At 44.5% G+C, this 26,353-nt stretch overlaps 1 protein-coding gene across 1 annotated transcript in view; it reads left to right on the top strand.

Annotated features, from left to right (window-relative positions):
* Window positions 1–26,353, top strand: part of LOC131095431 (guanine nucleotide-binding protein G(q) subunit alpha) — a 202,154-nt gene that overhangs the window by 104,126 nt on the left and 71,675 nt on the right. Inside the window, exon 3 of the mRNA XM_058043132.1 lies at window positions 25,742–25,896. Within this exon, the coding sequence (XP_057899115.1) occupies window positions 25,742–25,896 (155 nt within the window). The remainder of the gene's footprint in view (window positions 1–25,741; window positions 25,897–26,353) is intronic.

The raw sequence follows: 26,353 nt of genomic DNA, 5'->3' as shown, positions 1-26,353 counted from the left end.
GGCATTTTGGGTCTCTCTGTTCTTGGGGGAAATCTGTGAGATTTAGCAATGTTTTATCTAGCAGTTATTTACTGGTTTGGTTGTTTTGGGATTTTTTGCCTGTTGCTGTTCCACTTGTTAGTAAACAGTTACTGTTTCACCTATATCCACTTGTATTCATTCCTCATTGGTGGAAAGGGATTTGTTAGAACTTATAAAAAGAGGCAACTCATTCCAGAGTGTTGTCCTTTAATTTGTCTCAAACCAAGACAAATTTGTCACCCAATTTAAGGGGCATGAGAGAGAAAGTGGAAAAATTACAATTTTGTCTGGAACATTTTATACTGGATACAGAACTCACTGGTCAACATGCTGCCCTGTTTAATCATGGGTCTCTGGCACCTAGGCTTATATACATCTCCATATATATGGTACAATTTGCCTGGGAAATGGTTCTTTTTCAGATCGGGGACACAAGCCAAGATTGCTTTGTTGGTGCACTCTGCAATATCAGTTTTTGTTAAAATAACATCAGAGGCAATGAGATGTGTATTCGCTGCTGTTTTGCCTGTCTTGGTCTCAGCTGCAACTTCTGGGCGTTTAGTAATAATCACCCCCAGCCTGTTGGAAGAAAAGTAGGGGATGATTTTTCCCAGCCTTTTACATCCTTCTCCCCCTTCAGGTCTGACACATCACCTTTTGAGAATGTTCATTTCCGTCTGGATGTTAAAGACACCATGTTTTTGTTGTTATTTCTGTTAGCTCTCCTCTATATGGCCTACAACACATTTAGAATCAGGGCTGAGATTTCCAGGGTGGTTGCTCAGAGATCTGCCTCAGTGGTGGAAAATCTGGAGTGGCATGGGATGTGGGAGGATATAGGCTAGATCCTGAAGAAAAACTCTGCCCCAATAGTTTGGAATTTTGTCCCTGAACAAATTCAGAACCCAGATAAGGTAGGGAAATATCTGAAAGAAAATTGCAATGACAGCTTCAATGAGGGGTAGCTCATTGCACTGTGCTGGGTCCTGGCTAATGCTTATCGCACACCTTACAGCAGCACCTACAGCTGGAGGGTAAGGAGAGCAAATCAGAGGACACCATGGTCACTCAGTGTGCAGTTAAACCAGAAGGGCAGCCTAAGCCAATAGCAGTTTCCCCCATCCAGAAAAGGAAGTATAAGACCAAGTCCATTTGCCTGATGGATGATAACAGGGAGGCAGGACCCTCACAGGAAGCAGAAGAATCAGAACCAGAAATAATCACCAAATCTTCATCCTTAGAAAGTCTCTGCAATCTCAGGAAAGACCTCACCTGACAACACGACAAGTATATTGAGCTTGTTGATCTGAGTCTGGGACACTGCAGTGATGGTTCAGTTTTGGATGGTATTAAAGCAAGGCACTTGGGATCTCTGTTGTGTCATGAGTATCGACCAGGGGATCGTGAGGAGGTCTGAACCCCTCAGCCTCTGGATGCAACTCTTGGCCATTGTGAAGGAGAGATACCATTGTCCAGAAGATCTCCAGCTTCAGCAAGGCCCTAGGAAGACCATGGAGCAATGAATCCAATGCTTGCGAGAACGGGTTGTGCTAGAGATCCTTTTCTCAAATGACAAAACCACTAAGAGTCCAGACCTGGTAAAATGTACAACACTGATGTGACTCAAACTCGCATGACACAGGCATACTCACATTTCCTAGCATCACCGCAGTGGAATGAGGAAAACAAGACAGTGGGTACTATGGCTTCCTCTTGTTAGTTATTCAGGTACAGGGAGGGCCTTCCTCCACCCATCAGAGGTGATTTGAAAAGGGAGCTGAGCAGGTGGTTCCCTTCCTCTCATTAGCCATTCAGGCACAGGAAGGGGCTTCCTCTGCCCATGGTAGATGGTTTAAAGAAGGCTTTAGGGAGCATACTGACCTAGAGCAGGCAAACAGGGGCATGGCATGTCTTGGAAGGCATTGCGTGGCAGTTTGTGCAGACAGGGCAAGCGGGCAGGGTTGCAGCCGTTGTCCTGGTAGTGGGGTTTTATTTTGTGTTGGGATTTTGTTTGGTTGGTTGTTTTTTTGGTTTTTTGTTTTTTTTCCTTAGTAATGGTCTCCAAACAATCAAAAGCTATAGCTAATAGAAGTATACCAACCCAAACAGAACCCCTCAAGGAGGACAGATTTGTCAAGACCCCTTTGTGCAAGGAGTGTTTGAGCCTGTCAGTAGTACCAGGGGATGGTGCAAAAGATGCCTGCATGCAGTGCAAACAGGTGAATGATCTGCTCTATCTGGTGGTGGAGCTTAAGGAGGAAGTAGAAAGACTAAGGAGTACTAGGGAAAGTGAAAGGGAAATAGACTGGTAGAGTTTCACCCTTCCATCCCTGAGAGAAGCTCACCAGGAGTCAGAGGACTCCCATGCCTCTTACCATCAGACAGAAGGAGGAGACCTAGTAGATGAAAGGGAGTGGAAATAGGTCCCTACTCGAGGAGTTAGTAAAAATACCTCCCGACCCTTATCACCCACCCACATGTCACTTCAGAATAGATATGAGGCCCTGGATGAGGAGGGTCAGCCAGATATCAAAGAAAATGATCTGGCTGGAGAGCCTCCCAATTAGACTTTGTCTGTCAGATGGATCACTACCTCTAGTATTAAAAAGAAAAGAAGGGTAGTCGTAGTAGGTGACTCCCTCCTGAGGGGAACAGAGGGCCCTGTATTTTGACTGAACCCATCCCACAGGAAAGTCTCCTGCCTCACTGGGGCCTGGGTACAGGATATCACTGGGACACTCCCTTAGCTGATTCAGCTCTCTGATTATTACCCACTGCTGATACTCCAGGTTGGCAGTGATGAGATTGAAAAGAAGAGCACCAGGGCAATTAAAGGGACTTCAGGGCTCTGGGTTGATTGGTTGATGGGGCAGGAGCAGACGTGGTGTTCTGCTCAGTCTCTTTGATAGCAGGGACAAATGATGATTAAAGAAAGATAACCCACATTATCAAAAAGTGGCTTAAGGGCTGGTACCATCAGCAGAATTTTGGGTTCTTTGATCATGGGGCAAGTTTTATGGCACCTGGCCTGCTAGAGCCAGATGGGCTCCATCTGGCTAACAAGGGCAAAAGGATTCTAGCCCATGTATTGACAGGACTCATTGAGAGGGCTTTAAACTAAGTTCAGGGAAGGGGATGCCACTAGACTATCCAGAAACAAGCCCAGAGGTGGTAAGCCAGTTGGGGGTGAAATCAGTAGCCCATTTGAAGTGCGGGTATACTACTGCATTCAGCATGGGTAACAAACAAGAGGAGCTGGAAGCCATGGTACAGCAAGAAAGCTATGATGTACTTTCCATCATGGAAACATGGTGGGATGACTTGCATAACTGGAGTGCTACGATGGGTGGCTACAAGGCCTTCAGAAGAGACAGGAAAGAGAGAAGAGGTGGAGGGGTGACTCTGTATATTAGGAAGGCCCTCAACACCATGGAAATTGAAATTAATTATAAGGTTGAGTATGGGTAAGAATCAGGGGGAAGGCCAACAAGGCTGACATCCTGGTGGGAGTCTGTTATAGACCACCCAACCAGGATGAAGAGGTGAATAACTTATTCTACAAGCAACCAGAGGATGTTTCAAGATCACCAGCTCTTGTTCTTGTAAATGACTTTAACCTGCCAGACATCTGCTGGGAACTCAACACAGCAGAGAAGAGGCAGTCTAGGAGGTTCTTAGAGTGTGTGGAGGACAACTTGTCACAGCTGGTGAGTGAGCCTACCAAAGGAGGAACTACACTAGATCTTCTGTTTGCAAACAGAGAATGACTGGTGGGAGATGTGGTGGTTGGAGGCCATCCAGGGCACAGTGATTATGAAATTATAGTTTTCAATATTTGGTGAAACGAGGGGCATCAATGAAAATTCTACACTGGACTTCTGGAGGGCAGACTTTGGCCTATATAAGAGACTTATTTGGAGAGTACCTTGGGAAGCAGCCTTTAAAAACAAAGGAGTTCAGGAAGGATGGGTGTACTTGAAAACAGAAATCTTGAAGGCACAGGAACTGACTGTGCCTGTGTGCTGAAAGAGGAGTCGACAAGGCAAACGTCCAGCCTGGGTGGGCAACAAGGTTTTGAAGGAACTTAGGAACAAAAAGAGGGTGTATCATCTTTGGAAGGAGGGACAGGTCTCTCAGGAAGTATTTAAGGGGGTTGCTAGGTCATGTAGGGAAAAAATTAGAGAGACCAAAGCTCAGTTCAAATTTAATGTGGCAACTTTTGTAAAGGATAATGAAAAATGTTTTTACAAATATATTAACGGCAAAAGGAAGGGTAAGACCAACCTTTGTGCTCTACTGGATGTGGGAGGGAACTTAGTAACTGCAGATGAGGAGAAGGTGGAAGTGCTTAACGCCTTCTTTGCTTCAGTCTTTAGTGGGAGGATGCTTGCCCTCAGGACAACTGTCCTCCTGGGTTGGTAGATGGTATCAGGGAGCAGTCAGTCCTGGCTCACTTGGGAGGTCCTAGGTGACTGGAAGCTGGCCAATGTGATGCCCATTCACAAGAAAAGATGGAAGGAGGATTTGAGAAACTACAGACTGGTCACCCTGACCTCAATGCCTGGCAAGATTATGGAACAGTTTATATTGAGAGCCATCACATGGAGGATGGCTGGGGGATCAGACCCAGCTAGCATGGGTTTAGGAGGTGCGGGTCATGCCTGACCAACCTGATCTCCTTTTATTACCAGGTGACCCGCCTGGTGGTTGTGGGAAAGGCTGTGGATGTTGTCTACCTGGACTTCAGCAAGGCCTTTCACACCGTCTCCCACAGTATACTCTTGGAAAAGCTGGCAGCCCATGGCCTGGTCAGGAGCACTCTTTGCTGGGTTAAGAACTGGCTGGATGGCCATGCCCAGAGTGGTGGTGAACGGCGCTGCATCCAGTTGGTGGCAGACACTAATGGTGTCTCCCAGGGATCCGTATTGGGTCCTGTCCTGTTTAATATCTTCATTGATGATCTGGAGGACGGGATTGACTCTACCATCAGCAAATTTGCAGATGGCACCAAGCTGGGAGCATGTTGATCTGCTGGAGGATAGGAGTGCTCTGCAGAGAGATGTGGACAGGCTGAATAGATGGACTGAGTCCAATAGTATGAGGTTTAATAAGACCAAGTGCTGAGTCCTGCACTTTGGTCACAACAACTCCCTGCAGCACTACAATCTGGGTACAGAGTGGCTGCACAGCAGCCAGGCAGAAAGGGACCTGGGGGTACTGGTTGACAGCTGACTGAACATGAGCTAGCAGTGTGCCCAAGTAACTAAGAAGGCCAATGGCATCCTGGCCTGTATCAGAAACAGTGTAGCCAGCAGGACAAGGGAAGTCATTTTTTCCCTGTACTCAGCACTGGTGATGCTGCACCTTGAGTACTGTTTCCAGTTCTGGGCCCCTCAGTTTAGGAAGGACATTGAGATGCTCGAACGTGTCCAGAGGAGGATGACAAGGCTGATGAAGGGCCTGGAACACAAGGCCTATGAAGAATGACTGAGGGAGCTGTGGTTGTTTAGCCTGGGAAAAAAAAAAAAAGGTTCAGGGTTGACCTTATCAGTTTCTACAACTTCCTGAAAGGAGGTTGTAGTCAAGTGGGGTTTGGTCTGTTCTCCCAGGCAACCTCTGACAGAATGAGAGGGCAGAGTCTTAATCTGCACCAGAGGAAGTTTAGGTTAGACATCAGGAAAAAATTCTTCATGGAAAGAGTGGTTTGGCTTTGAAATAGGCTGCCTCTGGACATGTTGGAATCACTGTCCCTGGACATGTTTAAAAAATGACTGGACATGGCACTCAGTGCCATGGTTTAGTTGATAAGTTGGTGTTGGGTCACAGGTTTGACTTGATCATCTCAAAGGTCTTTTCCAGCCTAGTTAATTCTGTGATTCTATGACAAGAAGGCTCCAGACACATGAAGACACTGTCCATGCCCTCAAGAAGAGCCCAAATCCTGGCTGTGGAAACAGACTTGACCAAGCATATGCAGAAATTGGAAGACAGGATTGAAGAGACACATCAGAAATTCAGCAAGGAGCTTAAAGAGAGCCTTCTCCAAGTCTCATCAGTACAGACCAAAGACCCTGTTATCAGAAGCAGACCTTGCCTAGCTAGGGAGCGGAGGTACACTCCATGAGCAAACCCATGGTTCCTCCTGTGCAAAAATGGGGAAGACAGGAGAAGATGGTATGGAAAACCCACTTTTGTCCCTACAGCACAGGTGCATAAGCTAAATGAGGAAACTACTAACAAAAGGAGTCCTACAAGAATGAATGTATCTCCTGAGTCTTGTGACCAAGCTGCTAAACATAGCAGAAGGCAGGATGACATGTCAGATCCCCTTGAAGGAACCTCCAGAATGTTTTCCCCCCACCCACCACCAGATAATGTTCTGTTGATGGCCATTTATCTCTTTGGGTATCTTTGGGCTACTCCCTGTCTGTTGGTATATTAAGCCTATCTCCTTAGAGTGATGCTATATCTCTTTAAAAAATAAAGAAAATTCCTTTCCCCAAGGCAAAGTCAAGTTAAGCCTAACTAGAGAGACAAAATACAAATTTAATAGTTGTATTGTTTCCAACAGTGCCTACAGGCAGGGGTTTTTCTTCTGGTCGGAGAAGAGGAGGAAGTGAGTAGATGTGAGGGAAAACAACATGGCAGCACCAAGGTCAGTGGAAAAAAAGGCAGGAGAGGAGGTGCTCCAAGCACTGGAGATGAGATTCTTCTGCAAGCTGTAGTGAGGACTGTGGTGAAACAAACTATCTCTCTGTAATGCATGAAGTCCACAGGTGATGCAGAGATCCACTTGCAGCCCATGGGAAAAGTGCTCATGCCGGAGCGGGTGGATGCCAAGGAAAGCTGTGATCTAGTGAGAGACCCAAATAGAGAGAGAGGACCCCTGCTTCCAGAGATAGAGAAGGAGAGCCCTTGCTTCCAAACTAGAGCAGCCTATCCTTAAAAGACTGCACCCCATAGATGAGTCACACATACCACAACAGTTTTGGGAAGACTGTTTGTCCATGGAAAGAACCCCAGGGCATAGCAGAAAAAAGACTTCTCTCCCTGACCAAACAGAAAAGGATTTTGAATGTCAAACTGCCCAAAAACCTCCACACCGTCTCCCTGCGCTGTCGATGGGAGCGGGGGGCTGGGGGGGAAAAAAGGTGTTTTAAAGGCTTATTTTACTTCTCATTATCCTCCTCTGACTCTGTTAATAATAAATTTACTTTATAACTTTAAATTTGAACCTGTTTTATCCTTAGAGTATTTTTTCCTAGTCCTTATCTCAACTCATGAGCCCTTTGTTAATTTTTTTCTTCTCCTCTACCCAACTGTAGCAAGAGAAAGTAAGCCAATGACTTTTGTGAATGCCTGGCGTTTGGCCAGTGTCAAATCATGATAGGACAGAACCTATTTCTATTACTGGGGTGACAGAGGTATCTCAGCATTTGACTTTGTTTGAAGCTGAGGTGAGCTTGACTGGGAAGGAGGGGAAAAAACCACCCTATTGTGACTGGTCCAGAGGCTCTGTGCATCCTTGGTATAGATTGCCTCCAGAGTGGTTATTTCAAAGACCCAAAAGGACTCACGTGGGCTTTTGGGATAGCTGCTGTGGAGACAAAAGGCATTAGACAGTTGAACGCCTTGCCTGGTCTCTCAGAGGAACTTTCTACAGTAGGACTCCTGTTGGTTGAAGAACATCATGTACTGATCGCCTTCAGAGCAGTGCATCGTCAGTAATACTGCACAAACCAAGACTGATTCCCATCCGTATGATGATCCATGAACTGGAGACACAGAGACTTGTCAGTAAGACTCACTCTTCAACAGCCTCATTTGGCCTGTGCATAAATATAATGGGTAATGGAGACTAACTGGACTATCACTGAGTGCTGCCATGACAAACATGCTCAAACTTCAGTATGAACTGGAGTCCAAGGCAGCAAAGTGGTGCCACTATTGACATTGCTAATGCATTTTTCTCCATTCCTCTAGCAGCAGAGTGCAGGGCACAGTTTCCTTTGACCTGGAGGGGTGCATAGTATACTTGGAATCGACTGCCCCAGGGTTGGAAGCACAGTCCTACCATCTGCCATGGACTGATCCTGCCTGTACTGGAAAAGGGTGAGGCTCCAGAACACTTGCAATACATTGATGACATCATTGTATGGGGGAACATGGCAGAGGAAGATTTGAGAAAGGGGAGAAAATAATTCAGATTCTCCTGAAAGTGGATTTGGCCATCACACAAAGTAAAGTCAATGGCCTGCCCAGGAAATTCAGTTCCTAGGGATGAAGTGGCAAGATGAATGCAGACAGATTACAACAGCTCATGAGTTTAGATAAGGACAGGCAGAGATCACTCACCGATTACTATCATGGGCAAAACAGACTTGGCTCGGGAAATTAGTTTAATTTATTACCAATCAAATCATAATAGGATAATAAGAAATAAAACCAAATTTTAAAACACCTTCCCTCCAACACTCCATTCCTCCCAGGTTTAACTTCATTCCCAGTTTTTGATACCTCCTTCCCCTGAGCAGCGATAGGGGATTTGGGGTTGTGGTGAGTTCATCACATGTTTCTCTGTTCCTTCACCCTCCCATTCTTCTGCTCTAGTGTGGGGTCCCTCCCACAGGAGACAATCCTCCATGAACTTCTCCAACATGAGTCCTTCCCACAGGCTGCAGTTCCTCACAAACTGCTCCAGCATGAACCCCTTCCACAGGGTACAGTCCTTCAGGCACAGCCTGCTCCAGCATGGGTCCCCAGCAGGGTCACAAGTCCTGCCAGCAAACTGCTCCAGCGTGGGCTCCTCTCTACATGGGTCCACAGGTCCTTGACAGGACCCTGCTCCAGCATAGACTCCTCACAGGTTCACAGCCTTCTTTGCACATCCACCTGCTCTGGCATGGATCTCCTCCACAGGCTGCAGGAGGATCTCTGCCCTGCCATGAACCTCCATGGGCTGCAGGGGCACAGCTGCCTTATGGTCTTCACCATGGACTACAGGGGAATCTCAGCTCCAGTGCCTGGAGCACCTCCTGCCCCTCCTTCTTCACTGACCTTGGGTCCTGCAGAGTTGTTCCTGTCACATATTCTTACTCCTCTCCTCTGGCTGCTGTGTGCAGCAGGTTTTTTTCACTTTTGAAATACGTTATCCCAGAGTCGCTACCACTGTTGCTGATTAGCCTGGCCTTGGCCGGCAGTGGGTCTATGTAAGCCACCTGGCATTGGCTCTATCAGACATAGGGGAAGCTTCTGGCAGCTTCTCACAGAAGCCACCTCTGTACCACCTCTGCTACCAAAACCTTGCTGTGCAAACCCAATACAATCTTATAAATTCTCTTGAAGTCAGTCTGAAAGAAAATATTTTAATATTTTTCAAAAGTAGTTTGTGGAACATTTAATTTAGATCTACAGTAACAAATTGGGAAAGAAAATTTCAACATTTATTCTCTTTTTAAAAAATTTTTTTCAGCTCCCTGCCATTTCAAAACTAGCATGTTTTTTAAATCCTTATCTGTAGTGAAAAGGTCAACTGGTTCTGTGGTAATGCAGGTGCTAACAGTATTGGACTGAGATATCACTAAAATATATGGAGACCATTTGACTAGCATGTTTGTACTGTGGCTGACTGTATAAAATGGATTTTTCTAAAAGAAAATTGGAGTTACTTCTCTGTTTCAAATTTGCTTCTGGGAAAAGGTTTTAAGGATATACATGAGGAAATTGAGGAATATGTGAATGGACAGATTTTTCAGGGGTTGCAAATGAGTCTCTTGCACAATGGGATGTCTGCAAGGGATAACAAAGCACTCAGGTAGTTTCTAAACTACCTTCAGGAAGTTTCTAAGAACCCTATCTGTCCCTTCTTGGATGCTTATCATCTTTTGTGGTCTTTATGCAGAGCTTTGTGTGTGCTGTTCTTGGATACCATATGAATCAGCAGTGTGTGTGATGTTTTACCCATCTGATAAATAAAATTGCTGCAACAATATTTTTAATATTCTTCATTGAGACTGGCTTTAATAAGAGAACTGCTTTCTTAAGTTGCACTGCAATTAATTTATGCAATCCAGTAGGTCTTTTTTAATTTCTGTCATTTACTAGCTAGGATAGGCAGTAGAAAACAGCTTTTTATGAATGCATCCCAAGCAGATGGTACAATCATCTGGATGTGCTGAAACAGATGCCATATTTAGAAGCATTTTCTACATAAAATCAAATCATGTCTCTTTCACATTCTAATGTACATTCTCTTTGGGTCCTGCATTGCTAGGTTGAACTACATGAGAATTGGATTATATGATTTCTTTCCCCTTCGGAAAGGAATGAAAATTAGATCTCTCATATAAGGCTGTCCCAGTGAGACTAAATATACATAAATATACTTTGGAGAGGATTTGACAGTATAAGAGTAGGTGATATAGCTGAGATGCAGGTTGAAATGTCAAACCTACTTTTAAGGTTGGGGTTAACACCTGACTAAGTATTGTATTCAGTACTGTTTCTCCAGTGTTGAGATAGTCTCATTAAGCCATTATTCCTTAGAATGACAGCTATTTCTCAGCAGGGTATCAAATTAAGTTTTTTTTTTCACTAAACACCTGTGCAGGTTTTGCCTGAGATAGAGTTCATTTTCTTCACAGTAGCCAATATGGGGCTGGTTTGGATTTGTGCAGAAAAAGTTTTGATAATAGAGATGTTTTAGTCATTGATAAGCAGCAGTTGCACAGTGTCAAGGCCTTTTTTGCTTCTCACCCCACCTCACCAGCCAGTAGGCTGAGGGTGCACAAAAAGGTGGCAAGGGACACAGATAGGAAAACTGACCAAAGGGGGATATTCCATAAGGTATGAGGTTATGCTCAGCATATAAAGCTGGGGGACGAAGAAGGAAGAGGGGGATTCTCAGAGTTATGGCATTTTGTCTCAGCGAAGCTATGATTACAACAGCAAAGCTATGATTTCAACAGCAAAGCTATGATGTAGTCGCCATCACGGAAACATGGTGGGACGACTCACATACCTGGAGTGCTGCACTTGATGGCTACAAGCTCTTCAGAAGAGACAGGAAAGGGAGAAGAGGTGGAGGGGTGGCCCTTTATATTAGGGAGGCTTTTGATGCCATGTGTATTGAAACTAATGATGACGAAGTTGAATGCCTATGGGTAAGAATTAAGGGGAAGGCCAACAAGGCTGATATCCCACAGGGAGTCTGTTATTGTCCACCCAAACAGGAAGAACAGGTGGACAACTTATTCTATAAGCAGCTGGAGGATGTTTCAGGATCACCAGCCCTTGTTCTCATAGATAACTTTAATCTACCAGACATCTGCTGGGAACCTAATATAGCAGAAAAGAGGCAGTCCAGGGAGTTTTTAGAGTGTGTGGAGGACAACTTCTTGTCACAGCTGGTGATTGAGCCCAGCAGGGGAGGGACTATGTTAGCCCTATTGCTTGCAAATAGAGATGGGCTGGTGGGAGATATGGTGTTTGGAGGCTGCTTGGGGCATAGTGATCATGAAATTATGGAGTTTTCAATATTTGGTAAAATGAGGAGGAACATCAATAAGACTTTTACACTAGCCTTCCGGAGGGCAGACTTTGGCCTATTTAGGAGACTTATTCAGACAGTTCCTTGAGAAGCAGCCCTTAAAAACAAAGGAGTCCAGGAAAGGTGGGTGTACTTCAAAACAGAAATTTTGAGGGCACAAGAACTGACTGTCCCCATGTACCAAAAGATGAGTCCATGAGGCAAACATCCAGCCTGGATGGGCAACAAGGATTTGAAGGAACTTAGGAACAAAAAGAGGGTCTATCATCTTTGGAAGGAGGGACAGGTCTCTCGGGAAGTATTTAAGGGGGTTGCCAGGTCATGTAGGGAAAAAATTAGAGAGGCCAAAACTCAGTTAGAACTTAATGTGGCAACTTTTGTAAAGGATAGTAAAAAATGTTTTTACAAATATATTAACGGCAAAAGGAAGGGTAAGACCAACCTTTGTGCTCTACTGGATGTGGGAGGGAACTTAGTAACTGCAGATGAGGAGAAGGTGGAAGTGCTTAACGCCTACTTTGCCTCAGTCTTTAGTGGGAGGATGCTTGCCCTCAGGACAGCTGTCCTTCTGTGTTGGTAGATGGTCTCAGGGAGCAGAATGGTCCCCCTGCTATCCAGGAGGAGGCAGTCAGAAAACTGCTGAGCCTCTTATATGTTCATAAATCTATGGGACCAGATGGGATCCAGCCCAGGGTGATGAGGGAGCTGGCAGATGAGCTTGTGAAGCTGCTCTCCATCATTTACCAACAGCCCTGGCTCACTGGTGAGGTTCCGGATGACTGGAAGCTCACCAGTGTGATGCCCATTCACAAGAAGGGTAGGAAGGAGGATCTTGGTAATTATAGGCCAGTTAGCCTGACCTCAGTACCCAGTAAGGTAATGGAAGAGTTTATATTGAGTGTTATCTGTTATCGCTCCACACTTAGAGGATGGCCAGGGTATCAGACCTAGCCAGCATGGGTTTAGGAGGGGTAGGTCATGTTTGACCAACCTGATCTTCTTTTATGACCAGGTGACCCGCATGGTGGATGCAGGAAAGGCTATGGATGTTGTCAAATGGGATTTCAGCAAGGCCTTTCACACCATCTCCCACAGCATACTCCTGGAAAAGCTGGCAGCTCACAGTTTGGACAGGAGCACTCTTTGCTGGCTTAAGAACTGGCTGGATGGCCAGGCCCAGAGAGAGTGCTGGTGAATGGTGCTGCATCCAGCTGGTGGCCAGTCACTAGTGGTGTTCTTCAGGGGTCCGTGCTGGGGCCAGTTCTTGTCAATATTTTTATTGATGACACGGATGAGGATACTGAGACTTTCATTAGGAAATTTGCAGATGACACTAAGCTGGGAGTGTGTATCGACCTGTTGGAAGGTAGGAGGGCTCTGCAGAGAATTGGAACAGTTGGATGGATGGGTAGAGTCCAGTAGGATGAAGTTTAATAAGTCCAAGTGCCAAGTCCTGCATTTTTGCCACAATAACCCCCTGCAATGGTATAGGCTGGGGACAGTGTGGCTGAAAAGTGCTCAGGTGGAAAAGGAACTGGGCGTACTGGTCAACAGCCAGCTGAACATGAGCCAGCAGTGTGCCCTGGTGGCCAAGAAGGCCAATAGTATCCTGGCCTGTATCAGGAATAGTGTGGCCAGCAGGACCAGGGAGGTCATCCTTCCCCAATATTTGGCACTGGTGAGGTCACACCTTGAGTACTGTGTCCAGTTCTGGGACCCTCAGTTTAGGAAGGATGTTGAGATGCTTGAGCACATCCAGAGGAGGGCAATGAGGTTGGTGAGGGGCTTGGAACACAAGCCCTATGAGGAATGACTGAGGGAGCTGGGGTTGTTTAGCTTGGAGAAAAGGAGGCTCAGACGATCTTATCACTCTCTACAACTTCCTGAAAGGTGGTTGTAGTCACGTGGGGGTTGGTCTCTTTCTCCAGGCAGCAACTGACAGGGCGAGAGGACAGGGTCTTAAGTTATGCCGAGGTAAATATAAGTTGGATATCAGGAAAAAGTTTTTTATAGAAAGGGTGATAAAGTACTGGAATGGTCTGCCGGGGGTGGTGGTGGAGTCACCATCCCTGGATGTGTTTAAAAATAGACTGGATGTGGCACTCGGTGCCATGATTTAGTTGAGGTGTTAGGGCATGGTTTGGACTTGATGATCTTGAAGGTCTCTTCCAACCTAGTGATTATGTGATTCTGTGAAAACAGAAAATATTTGCGAAGTTTTGTTTTCCCATGGAAGAGAGATTCTTTAAATGGGCATCTTAAAATCAATTAGTCCACATAGATCATTGCTACAAAACAACCTTGCCTGTTGCATCTCAAGCATATTGCTTTCTTCTGTGTATCAGAATACTCTTTAAAAATGGACTGCATTTGTGTATGTCTATCATAAATCTTTTTGGTAAGTTAGAAAGCTGTGACCAAAACTGCAGGAAAAACAAAACTTTCTAACGACATATTTTCAGTCTAAGAGAATCAAGGCATCACTTTATTCTAGCCAGGATGTTTTTCTTGCCAAGATGTGCAACAGAAATAATTTCATCCACACATTGCCTGAGTTGTGCAGAGAAAATCATTCCATCACATGATCTTTGCTAGATTTTTGACATACTCATACAGTCCAAACCCAGAGAAAGTCATTGGTTCAATCTTCATTTGTCCCAAGTTATGCAGTTCTTAGTATTTGATTTCCTACTGATTATTGATCCCTTTGCCTTCAATGCTAAATAGGTTCTCATTCTTTTTTCTCATTCTTTGTTCTCTTATCTATCTTTTCCCAGACCAGCTATCTCTGTCCATGCCAGAGGTGATGTTTGGAGTTGATGGTTATCTTTTGTATATCTCCTGTTCTTCTCCCAGTCTGTTGAGATGTTAAGCTCATCAGGCCTTGAGTAGTGAAACAGTCCTTTGAAAAGAAACTTCAATTCCTTTCCCCCTGGGCAAAGGAAAACAAAACCCTTGACTAAAGTTATATAAACATTTAAAACCTTGTATCATTTCCAACAAAACTAGTTAAAAAAATTACATAGACAATATCAAAAGGAATATTAAAAAAACCAACTTCTTGCTAAGTTTCTTTTAACATGGACTGTGTGAGATAATGACTCTCACTTTTAAAATTTTAATGGTTTGTTAAACTTTAACAAAAATGCAACAAAGGACTGAATAAGGAAAAATTACAGTGCTGGGAGTCTCCATGACTAGCAGCCAGGTGCTTGTCTACAAATTGGATGCTCTGACTTTTATACCCTTAGCGCCTCCCAAAGTTTATTCAGTTAACTCCTTCTGTGCTGTCTATTGGTGGAGATCACTTTCTTACATCTTGATTGGAGGTCAGGTGTTATTATGATGGGCCTCCTAGTAGTAAGCCGGCCCTCCTCAAATGCCTTGACTACCAAAGCTATTACAAGGGGGAGGGGAAGAGGACTATGGGAGGACATATTACAATAACATCTCTATACATCTTAACATACACACCATATCTATTTCTTAATTGTGAGAGCCAACCATCACATTACTCATTCATAACAACTGTAACCACTTGTAATGGTTCTAAAAAGAAAAACTCAGTGGGGAAAAAAAAGTTAATACTCCTCGAGCTCCTCCCCCCTGCCCAAGTGGAGGGGAAAACAGGACTGTGAGAACTAAAAAAAAAACCATTAGTCACAATTTTACTGAGGCAAAAGGTGCAAACAATACAACAATACAGAGAGAAAAATGGTTTATCTATAAAATCAGCAAAGGCAAAACGTCACCTGGCCCCCCACCCCTAGGGGAAAACCAAAATGGTAGCTCCCCCCACGCTGTCTGCCACGTGGCACCTGGGAGAACAGGCAGCACACCGGAGAGGGTCTTGTGGCTCAAACCTCCTCCCCCCAGACTGGGAACAATAGAAAAACAGGAACAAAATGAAACCCAATGAGATATTTCAAACCAGGAACTATGCTGCCAAGATGCACGGTCCTGGGCAAGCTCCCTCCCCCAGGCAGCAGCAGTGGTAGTGGCAGTGGGGCATGCTGTCACTGTCTGGATCTTCCCTTACTTGTGGTGAGTGTCTCTCCCCGACAGCGAGTGGCAATGGCAGTGGGGAGTGCTGAGTCGTTCTCTCAGTGAAGGCAGCAGCAAACCGGCAGGCAACATGCAGCTGGGTCCTGAGCAGGCTCTGGCTGCACACAGCTTGACTGAACTGGGGGCCACCCCTGCTGCTCCATTTCCCAAGGCAATCTCTGAGTCAGAAGCTGTCTTTTCAAGGCTTTGCGCTCCACGGCTGGAGAAAATGATGAACCGGGGACCTGTGGTGACGATGTGGTCTGGAAAGCCCCAGTCCCTCCCCAGCTCCAGGCCAGAGAAAGAATGGCAGACCTTATGCTTCCCACTACTGCCTTAAAAAAAGACAATGCACTAAAGATAATGTAGAAGAGTCTAGAATACATGATTTTGTTATCCCTAATGCTAAACTCTGCCTTCTATCCCTGTAACTAGGTCACCACTGTTGTAAGATTCCAAAAGGTTAGTGCATCTATGGAAAGAATATGGGAACAGATCCATTTTCTGTCCCGCTTAGTCACTGAGGAACATGAGTGCTTTCAAAAAATTAGAAAATAAGTAGAAAACTGAGACTATGAAACTGTCATGGTTTAGGAATGGTACTCCTCAATTTAGTTCTCCCAATGAGACTTTGCAAACAAGACTGCTGCTTAGTCATTTCTCCCACCCCCTCTTCCACCCCCCCCTCACGGTGGGTGGCCAGAGAGGAGAACTGGATGCACAAAAGGCAAAAAGTATCAGTGAAGACTAAGAAGTACTGGGTAAAGGTTATACTGCAGAAACTGGATGAATGATGAGTCCTCAGATTTTTCATGCAAGCAGTTTGAGTGCTAACATCAAAAGTCATGTTCCAAGATTGATATTATATTAGTGGAAGGAAACTAAACCAAATATTTAGCAGTTTTAGCACCACACATCATGCATACTTGAGTCTTTTTCTGCATTAAATTCATGCTTTTGCATCTCATTAGGCTTCAGTAGAATTACTTTTGTTTTTATGGGATTGAGAAAAAAAGCCAATAGATGAGATCCTGGTTTTAAATCTCTTTTCGACCAGAAATTAGAAGCCAGTAAAAGATACCAACTGACAAAGACTCAGAGAAAGAAAAAATGTAATCTACAGCAAAGTATAGTACCTCTGGGGAACAAGACACCATAGCCTAGACGTAGCATAAAGACTTGAAATCTGTGTGAAGGGTTAGTACTTTTTTAAGAAAAGCAGCTTTGTTGTCAAGAGCTGTATGTCAGTAGGATACAAGTAGTCATAAGTCTACCAAGGGAACCAGAAACATTTTTTATTGAGGAAAGAATGTTCCTATGTTTCTTTTAAAAGGCTGAATTAGATTTCTGCTGGATATGCGTCACTGGTATATATTGAACTTCATTTCAGAGGTTTTTGCCACATAGTGCAAAGTCATATTAGTTCTGGGGCAGGACAAGCAGAACTGAGAAACAAAGCTATTTAAAATCTTCATCTATTTTTTAGTAATTACATGTCTAAATTATTAACTGAAAATAGTAAATACCTTTTATGATGCTCCTGATGTATAATACTTGAGCATCTGTCAATTATGATGAATTTCCAATGAAAGCTTAAGAGCAACTTCTGAATACTAAGTCCGTCTTTTACCTATGTTAGCATTTTGATTTCAGCTGGCCATACTTTCAGAGCTCAAGAACAATAAAATAAATAATATCTGAATATATTGTGTATCGGTTTGTCGCAAGTAGTGAGCAAATACTTGGAGTATCATTCTTTTGGAAGACTATAAAGCAAATTGAATACATAACTGGGCTTCAGCAAAAAATACAAAATATTTTGGGAAAAAATATATCTTCCTGTTTCATAAGAGTACTGGCTTGCGCTTAGTTGAATACCATTTTGTAAAAATTTTGTTATCAGACAGTAGAAACCCTTTATGATCTGTCCAGTTTTGGGATGGGTGAACATGATGTTCCAGAAGAAAATAAACTTTGTTAGAACTTGGAGACTTGAATTCTTAGAATAGAGAACATATATTCTCCATATCTCAAAGACAAACATTTTTTCAGATTGAACTTGGGGTTCTTGATTTCCCTATGAGTAGACAATAGTTGCAAGCATAAAATTTTGTTAAGTAATGAGTTGTAGCATTCTCCTGGACTGCCTAAAAAGAGAGGTGACAGGTTGTACATGTGAAAGCAGGACAAATTACTTTAAAATTAACAAACCCAGTCCTTATTTTATGTACTTACCTGATTTAAAATGGAAAGGGGTCTGTGTCCTTACTGAAATGAGTCTAGTCTGAAATGTAGACTAAATTTGAGAATAGAATCCCTTCTTTTTTTTTTGCTAAGTTTTCATCTGTTCTTTTACTTTCTTAGTGTATGTACATATAAATGAATCTCTCTAAAAGACAAGTTTTCTTCCTCCTTCCCATTCTTTCTGCTCCTATCAGTCTAACTCTGTCAAGTTGCTTAAGAAATGATAATTTTAAAGCAAGCATATTATATGCCCTAAAATTAGATCTGAAAAATGAGAACTTTCTTAAAATGTAGCCTAATTAAATGTAAATTTTCATAAGAATATTTTATCAATTTCAGCTGCATAATACTGGATTAGGATATGCTTATTCTGAAATAATGGCCCATATACTCATTTATTAATTTACCTTCTCTCATAGAATTCCGATTACTATTTTTGTTAGTTTGAACACACCTTAACATCATTCAATTATAACCACACATTGGTAAGATGGCCAGTCTGAAAAATTATTCCTGTTATCACATTCACAATATATGAATGTCTTGGTTTGAAAAGACAGGTGTCTGCTATGGCCGGCAGGAGCCTCCCTTGAAATGTAAACCCCCTCTCTCCAAATTATTATAATTTTGAAATTCAAGGGCTCTCAGGCAAAGATATGGGAATAGGAATAACAGTTCTTTACTAGGAAAATTAAAACCACAAATGTAATAGTACAAAAAAGAAAACAAACTACTGACAGAGTCAGAATACAACCTAACACCCTGTGGGTCAGGGTGTTGGCAGCAGTCTGATTAAATGGTGGCTGCAGTCCTCCTGGAGTGACAGATGCGGTTCTGTTGAAGCAGTGATCCTGTATAAGGGTGTAGTTTTCCTCTGAAGGTCCAGTGGTGGTGTAGATGGGCCTGGTCTTCCTCTGAGAATCCAGTGGAGAAGAAAGCTGCTCCTCTGGGAATCCAGTGGGAGAAGGCTGACTGTGGTGTTCCAAATCTCAGATTATATCTAGGTAGGAATGCTTGGTTCCTCCCTCTGGGCAGAGCATCTCACAAGAGGATGATGTAATTTTATCAGTCATGCAGTGAGACTCAATGGCCCATTAACAGAAGATATCTCCTCTGAGGGAGGATGGGTAGTGGAAGAGATAAAGAAAACTGCACCACCTGGTTTTAACAGATGGCTCAATTAACAGAAGATAACTGCCCCACCTCTAACAGATGGCAATAAAATACACACTCAGCTACACTTTTCAACCTAAGACATTTTCCACCCCTTATTCTATTACCATCTGCATCTTAGCCAAATCAATAAACTCTACACAGTGAAACTTTACATACAGTTTTCACTTAATAATAGGTTTCCCCGTGGTACACAATGGGCTTCTCCATCTTTCTGTATTACCCACTAAGTGTAACCAGGTCCTTGAGCAAAAACAATCCCGCAGATGGGTTCATCTTTGCCTGCGGTCAGACTAATCCAGTCTTTCCTAAAATACCTTTTATGTGTACCATAGGGACTTTATGTCCATCCACTGTGTGCAAGGGTTCAGACTCGGCAGGACTAGCGCTATTGATGGACCCATGGGTGTTGACCATCCAGGTGGCTTTTGCCAAGTTAATGTCTCAATTTCTAAAGGTTACCCTGCCACGTTCCTTCAGGGTGGTCTTAAGCAGTCCGTTGCACCAATCAACTTTCCCAGCAGCTGGTGCATGATAAGGGATATGATATATCTTTTCAATACCATGTTCTCTGGCCCAGGTGTTTATAAAGCCATTCTTGAAATGGGTCCTGTTGTCTGACTCAGTTCTCTCCAGGGGTGCCATGTCTCTACAGGACTTGTTTTTCCAGGCCCAAGATGGTGTTCTGGGCAGTAGTGTGAGGTACAGCGTAGGTCTCCAACTAGCCAGTGGTGGCTTCCACCATGGTCAGCACATAGTGCTTACTGGGGCAGTGTGATGTAGTCAATCTGCCAGGCCTCCCCATAGTTATATTTGGACCACTGCCCACCATACTATAGGGGTTTCACCCGCTTGGCCTGCTTGATCTCAGCACACATCTCACAGTCATGGATAAAGTGAGAAATACTATCCATGGTTAAATCTACCCCTTGGTCTCATGCCTTATAGGCGGCATCTCTGCCCTGATGACTTGAAGCATCATGAGCCCACTGAGCTAAGAACAGCTCTCTTTTGTGTTGCTGATCTAAGTCTGTCTTTGACACCTCTATCTTTGTAGCCTGATTTACCTGCTCATTGTTTTGGTGCTCCTCATTAGCTCTACTCTTGGGAACATGGGAATCTACATGACAGACTTTCACAGGTAACTTCTCTACCTGAGTGGCAATGTCTTTCTACTCATCGGCAGCTCAGACTGGTTTTCCTCTACATTGCCAGTTGGCCTTTTTACACTTTTCTAGCCAGCCCCACAGAGCATTGGCTATCATCCGTGAATCAGTTTAGAGGTAGAGCTTTGGCCACTTCTCTCTTTCAGCAATGTCCAGGGCCAGCTGAACGACCTTAGTTCAGCAAGTTGGCTTGATCCACCTTCTCCTTCGGTAGCTTGTGCAACTTGTCTTGTGGGGCTCCATACGGCTGCTTTCTACTTCTAGTTCATCTCTACGATGCAACAAGAAACATCTGTGAAAAGAGCGTATCGTGTTTCTTCTGCTGGTAGTCTGTTTTACAGTGGAGCTTCTTCAGCCTGTGTCACTTGTTCCTGCTCTTCTTCATCAGTGAGACTAAAGTTTTCAACTTCCAGCACGTTTGTAATTATTTCCAAAGTCCCAGGGCAATACAGGCGCGCTGTGTGATGAGGGTAGATGTCGCCCTGGTTTTTTGAGATTTTCTAAGCCTTCTGATGTTGACATTCTTGTAGTGAACTTTCTCACACACTTTCTGTAAATAACTCATTGTTTTTCATTCCTTTATGGAGGAGGAGAGAGTTGATGGACTGTTGGTTTGACCTGTGCCATTGCAGAGGTGTTACTGTCACCTTCCAATCCACTGTCACTTTTGTAAAACTATAAATATTGGAGTCAGAGAATAAAACTTCCCTTTTTTCCTTCACCTTGAGAGAGGTGGTGTGCTTGTGTTCTTTCGTGTCCGTCAGCGACAGGTAATCCATTTGCTCCATGTGGCATCAGTGGCATGGTGGGTAGAGGAAACCTTTCCTTTAAACATCCATCTCAGCAGTGGTAGTCAGGGTGCCAGGAGGAGTTGTGCTTCCATGCCAATCACCTCTGAGGCAGCTTGAACTCCTTCACAGGGAGCCAAGATTTCCTTCTCTGTTATAGTGTAGTTGGCTTCAGATCCTCTGTAGCTTCGACTCCAAAATCCCAGTGGTCAGCCTCGAGTCTCTCTAGGCACCTTCTGCCACAGGCTCCAGGACAAGCCATTTTTCCTGGCGGCAGAGTAAAGCACATTCTTCACCTCTCGTCCCGTCCTGACTAGGACAAGGGCTACTGGCTGAATGATCTCCTGCTCGATCTGGGCGAAGGCTTGTTGCTGTTCAGAGACCCAGTGGAAATTGTTCTTCTTGCAGGTAACCAGGTAGAGAGGGCTCACAATTTGACTGTACTCAGGAATGTGCATTCTCCAAAAACATGGCGCCTAGGAAAGCTTGTGTTTCCTTCTTGCTGGTCAGTGGAGACATCACAGTGATCTTATTGATGACATCAGTGGGAAACTGACACTGTCCATCTTGCCACTTTACTCCTAGGAATTGGATCTCTCAGGCAGGTCCTTTGAAGTTGCTCTTGATGGCGAAGCCAGCTTTCAGCAGAATATGGATGATGCTCTCTCTCAAATGCTTCCATTGCCGTGTTCCCACACACAATGATGTCATCAATGTACTGGAGATGTTCTGGAGCTTCACTCTTTTCTAGTGCAGCTCAGATCAGTCCATGGCAGATGGTGGGACTGTGTTTCCACCCCTGGGGCAGTCGGTTCCAGGTGTATTGCACTCCCCTCCAGGTGAAGGCAAACTAAAGCCTGCACTCTGCTGCCAGAGGAATGGAGAAAAATACATTGGCAATGTCAATAGTGGCATACCACCTCGCTGCCTAGTCTCCAGCTTGTACTGGAGTTCCGGCATGTCCGGCACAGCAGCGCTCAGTGATGGAGTTACTTCATTCAAGCTACGATAGACCACCGTCAGTCTCCATTTTCTGTCAGACTTGCGCACAGGCCAAATGGGGCTGTTGAAAGGGTGAATGGGTTTTGCTGAGCACCCCTTGGCTCTCCAGCTCACAGATCATCTTATGGATGGAGATCACAGCATCTTGATTCATCCGATACTGCCCGTGGTGCATCATTGAGGTGGCAATTGGTACTCGTTGCTTTTCCACCCTCAGGAGTCCTACTGCAGATGGGTTTTCTGATAGTCCAGGCAAGATGTTCAATTGCCTAATGTCCTCTGCCGCTACAGCAGCTATTTCAAAAGCCCACCTGAGTCCCTTTGGGTCTTTGTAACAGTTATTCTCAAGAAAGTCTTTGCCTAGAATACACGGGCCCTCTGGGCTGGTCACAATAGGATGTTTCTGCCACTCCTTCCCAGTCAGGCTCCCCTTGGCTTCCAACAGGGTCAATTGCTGTGACCTCCCCCATTACCCCAGCAATGGAAACAGGTTCTGCCCCCACATGTCCCAATGGCATTAGGGTACATTGAGCACTAGTATCAACTAATGTTTCAAATTTTTGTGGCTCTGATGTGCCAGGCCATTGGATCCACACTGTCCAGAAGATCCAGTTTTCCCGTGACTCTTCCTGGCTAGAGGCAGGGCCCTCTAGCCCTGGTTATCATTCCTTTCCTGGGCATACATGCTAGAGGTACCTTCAAGGGGATCTGACAGATCATACCCAGCAGCTCAGTCATGAGAGGCTGAGGCTGCTTTCACTTTAGTGGAACTCCCTCAGTTAGTGTTTCCCTCCTTGTGTTGACACACCCATTCTGCCAGGACAGAAGTAGGTTTCTGTTGTATTGCACTAAATAGTTTATTTAGTTGTTGTTTTGCACTGGGTTTGGTATTTTGCACTGAATAGTATGTTTGCATCCTCATGGGTTTCCCCCCTCATATCCCATGGTCTTCCCCTCTCCCCTAAGCCCCAGTAGTGGTGGTCTCTCCCCATGTTACTCCTCCCCTCACCCCTCCCCTCACTTGTATCACATTGGCTGTGGCCCCTCTCCTCTGCCTCCCTTTCCCTGGATTTAAAATCTCCTGCCATCAGACATTCCAGCCTCTTTCCCCCCAGGGACACCGCCTTTATTCCCAGGCGGCTTCTATCCAGAATAAAGTGGGACTCTGGTCCCAAGAGGAAAGAGTGCCTCGAGTATTTTTATTTTGTCCTTGTAAGACTGCAAGGGGCCAAGGTCCAGAGCTAGCCGGATCGGACCCCCGAAAAGGCCCCAGAGATCACTCTTACAGGTTTCACATCCCATGTCTTCCCCATGGTCACCCAGGAAGAACCACAGGTCAGCTCGGAGGGTGTGCCATATCTCTCTATCGGGGGGACGTTGGGCTCTGATTTTGCTGCCTTTGACTTTCACTGGTGCCATATAGGAACTGTTCCTCCTCACCTCCTCCCTCATCTCCTCTTGGAGGCTTCTAATTACAGCAGGGACATGGGCCTACATCAGGCCATTGATCATACTCTCATAATTTCTAAGCTTGTTGGTGACAGAACCTACTGTCTCGGTTGTTATCGGCATTAATAGTTGCAATGAAGGTGGTGTATAGAGATGGCCCTAGATTTGCCAGTCTACAAGTTGCCCTGTGCACCTGGCTTTGTCAGGGTCATTATCATGCTGTCCATCCCTCCCAAAGAGTACCTCCAATACTGCTGCTTCTCTCAGCTGTTGGATCCCTTCCTCAAGGGTCTTCTAGCGCATTCTATGATGGTGCCCTTGCATTCTCTCCCTGTGGACAAACCTCTCTTTGATGCTCATTAAAAGCCGCTCCCAGAGGGAAAGGGGACCCTGGCTTCCTTATGAATACCTGATTCACACCTGAGTCCTGGGTCAAGGGTCCCACATTCCTTGCCTCACCACCATCTTGTTGCACACCTGTACCCATAAGGTCTCAGACCCAAAATTACCAGGTTATATAAGCCTGATGTCCCTGTCGTATGTCTTTGTGCAGATTACAGAGACTTTCATATGTCAGGGACTTTGTGATGATCTCAACTGTTGGCTCCCCTGCAGGTTGTGAAGACGCTCCATTCTTATCCTTATCTGGCTGTTTTGTTTTCATCTTGGACTTCCTCATTTCCACAGGGGCGACTGTTGCTGGCTGTGACCGCCCTTGCAGTTCAGCTGGAACGTGGACAGTTGTAACATCTGTGGGTTCCACTGCTGCACCCTTAAACTCTCCCTCTTTGAGGCAGGAGGAGGGTTTCTCACCAGCTGGAGAAATGTACTCTTTCAGCATCTGGCTCATCTCACATATCTCCTTTACCAGAACTCCCACCCAATCTGGGTGTTTTATTTCTGAGGTGGGCTGTGGGGCATGGTCAGGCTCTGGGGCAGCATCCCTAGTCCCCAGGGCAGTGTCAGGTTCTGTGGCAGCATCCCTACTTTCTGGGATAGGTGTCAGGGTGGTTATGCAAGTCAATCTTCCCTTATCTCTGAATGCTAAATAGAACAGGCTTAACAGGCGTATCAGCAACATCAACCACTGTATGATGTCATTAGCATTTAGAGAAGATTTGAACCCATCGAAAACTGGTGGGGCAGACCCAAAGAGATGGTTAAAGGGTTGGGAGAAAACTTCCCCCGGTGTCATTTCCTCACAGTAGGTACCATTATTAAAGTAACCCCAAAAACATACAGTTAGTGTGTGATAGCTCTGACTCCATGTGCCTGCCTTCCAGAGGAAGTTAAATATCCATGAATTCCTCCCCCTATTAGCCCATAAAGCAAACTGAATAACAGCCACAATAGCCTTAGTTATAGGAACCATGTTTAGATAAGGGCATTCAAATGGGAGAAATATAGCCATGACCACATGCCACCCGAACCAGGGTAAGCTAGACCACATGGTGACACTTAACAAGTTTTCTGTATCCAGCACACAAAAAATTAGGTTACTCAAGAACTGCTATTTCTTTTTCACCCTTTTTCTCTCGATACCCTCGAGCCTCACATTGGGCGCCAAAATCTGTCTTGGTTTGCTAAGGCAGGCAAGACACGTCCTTAAAATGGAAAATGTAAAACCCCTCCCTCCAAATTATTATAATTTTGAAATTAAGGGCCTTTCAGGGAAAGATATGGGAGTAGGAATAACAGTTCTTCATTAGGAAAAAATAAAAATAAAAATGCAGTAATACAAAACAACAGTGAAAGAATCAGAATACAACCTGACACCCTGTGGGTCAGGGTGTTGGCAGCAGTCTGATTAAATGGTGGCTGCAGTCCTCCTGGAGTGACAGATGCGGTTCTGTTGAAGCACTGATCTTGTAGAAGGGTGTAGTTTTCCTCTGAAGGTCCAGTGGTGGTGTAGATAGGCCTGGTCTTCCTCTGGGAATCCAGTGGAGAAGAAAGCTGCTCCTCTGGGAATCCAGTGGGAGAAGGCTGACTGTGGTGTTCCAAATCTCAGATTATATCTAGGTAGGAATGCTTGGTTCCTCCCTCTGGGCAGAGCATCTCACAAGAGGATGATGTAATTTTATCAGTTATGCAGTGAGACTCAATGACCCATTAACAGAAGATATCTCCTCTGAGGGAGGATGGGTAGTGGAAGAGATAAAGAAAACTGCCTAATTTACAGAAGATAACTGCCCCACCTCTAACAGATGGCAATAGAATACACACTTAGCTACACCTTTCAACCTGAGAAAATGAACTATTTGTAAACATAGAAAATGAAATAAATTGTTTTCTTTGTTTCAAATTAGGCTCATGCACAGTTAGTTCGAGAAGTCGATGTAGAGAAGGTGTCAACTTTTGAGAACCCCTATGTAGATGCACTGAGAAGTTTATGGAATGACCCTGGAATCCAGGAATGTTATGATAGACGACGAGAATATCAGTTATCAGATTCAACAAAATAGTAAGTATATAGTGGCTACAAATAACTGTATCTTATTTTCTGTTCTTTCTATCAAATTAATTCATACTTTTTATCTTTGTATACTGTATTTTTATGTACTTACACGTACAGTTTCTTTATGTGTGTGTGCAAGGATCTGCGTGTGCATGCATATTCAGCACAAACCTGCACTGAATTATGTGAATGTAAAGACTACTGTAAGGAAGGTAGTGAATCTAGTTTAGTATTATGTGTGTGTTTCTCAAAACATAAGTGTATGATAATTTGAAATCTTACATTATTACTAGGAAAGTGCAATCAAAGGTAGACCTCTATGCAAATCACAAAAATTGCAACGCCCTTGAACATCTGTTTTCCTTGTTTAAAATAGCAATGCAATTTAACATTGGACCCTGAGCATTGTCTAAATGTCATCTCCAAGAAATTCAGATGCTCTGAGTAATATACTACAGAGGTC

This window comes from Melospiza georgiana, chromosome W (assembly GCF_028018845.1).
Source record: "Melospiza georgiana isolate bMelGeo1 chromosome W, bMelGeo1.pri, whole genome shotgun sequence".
Classification (NCBI taxonomy): Eukaryota; Metazoa; Chordata; class Aves; order Passeriformes; family Passerellidae; genus Melospiza; species Melospiza georgiana.
The sequence above is the reverse complement of the archived record's forward strand: the minus strand, read 5'-3'. Positions and strand labels throughout refer to the sequence as shown.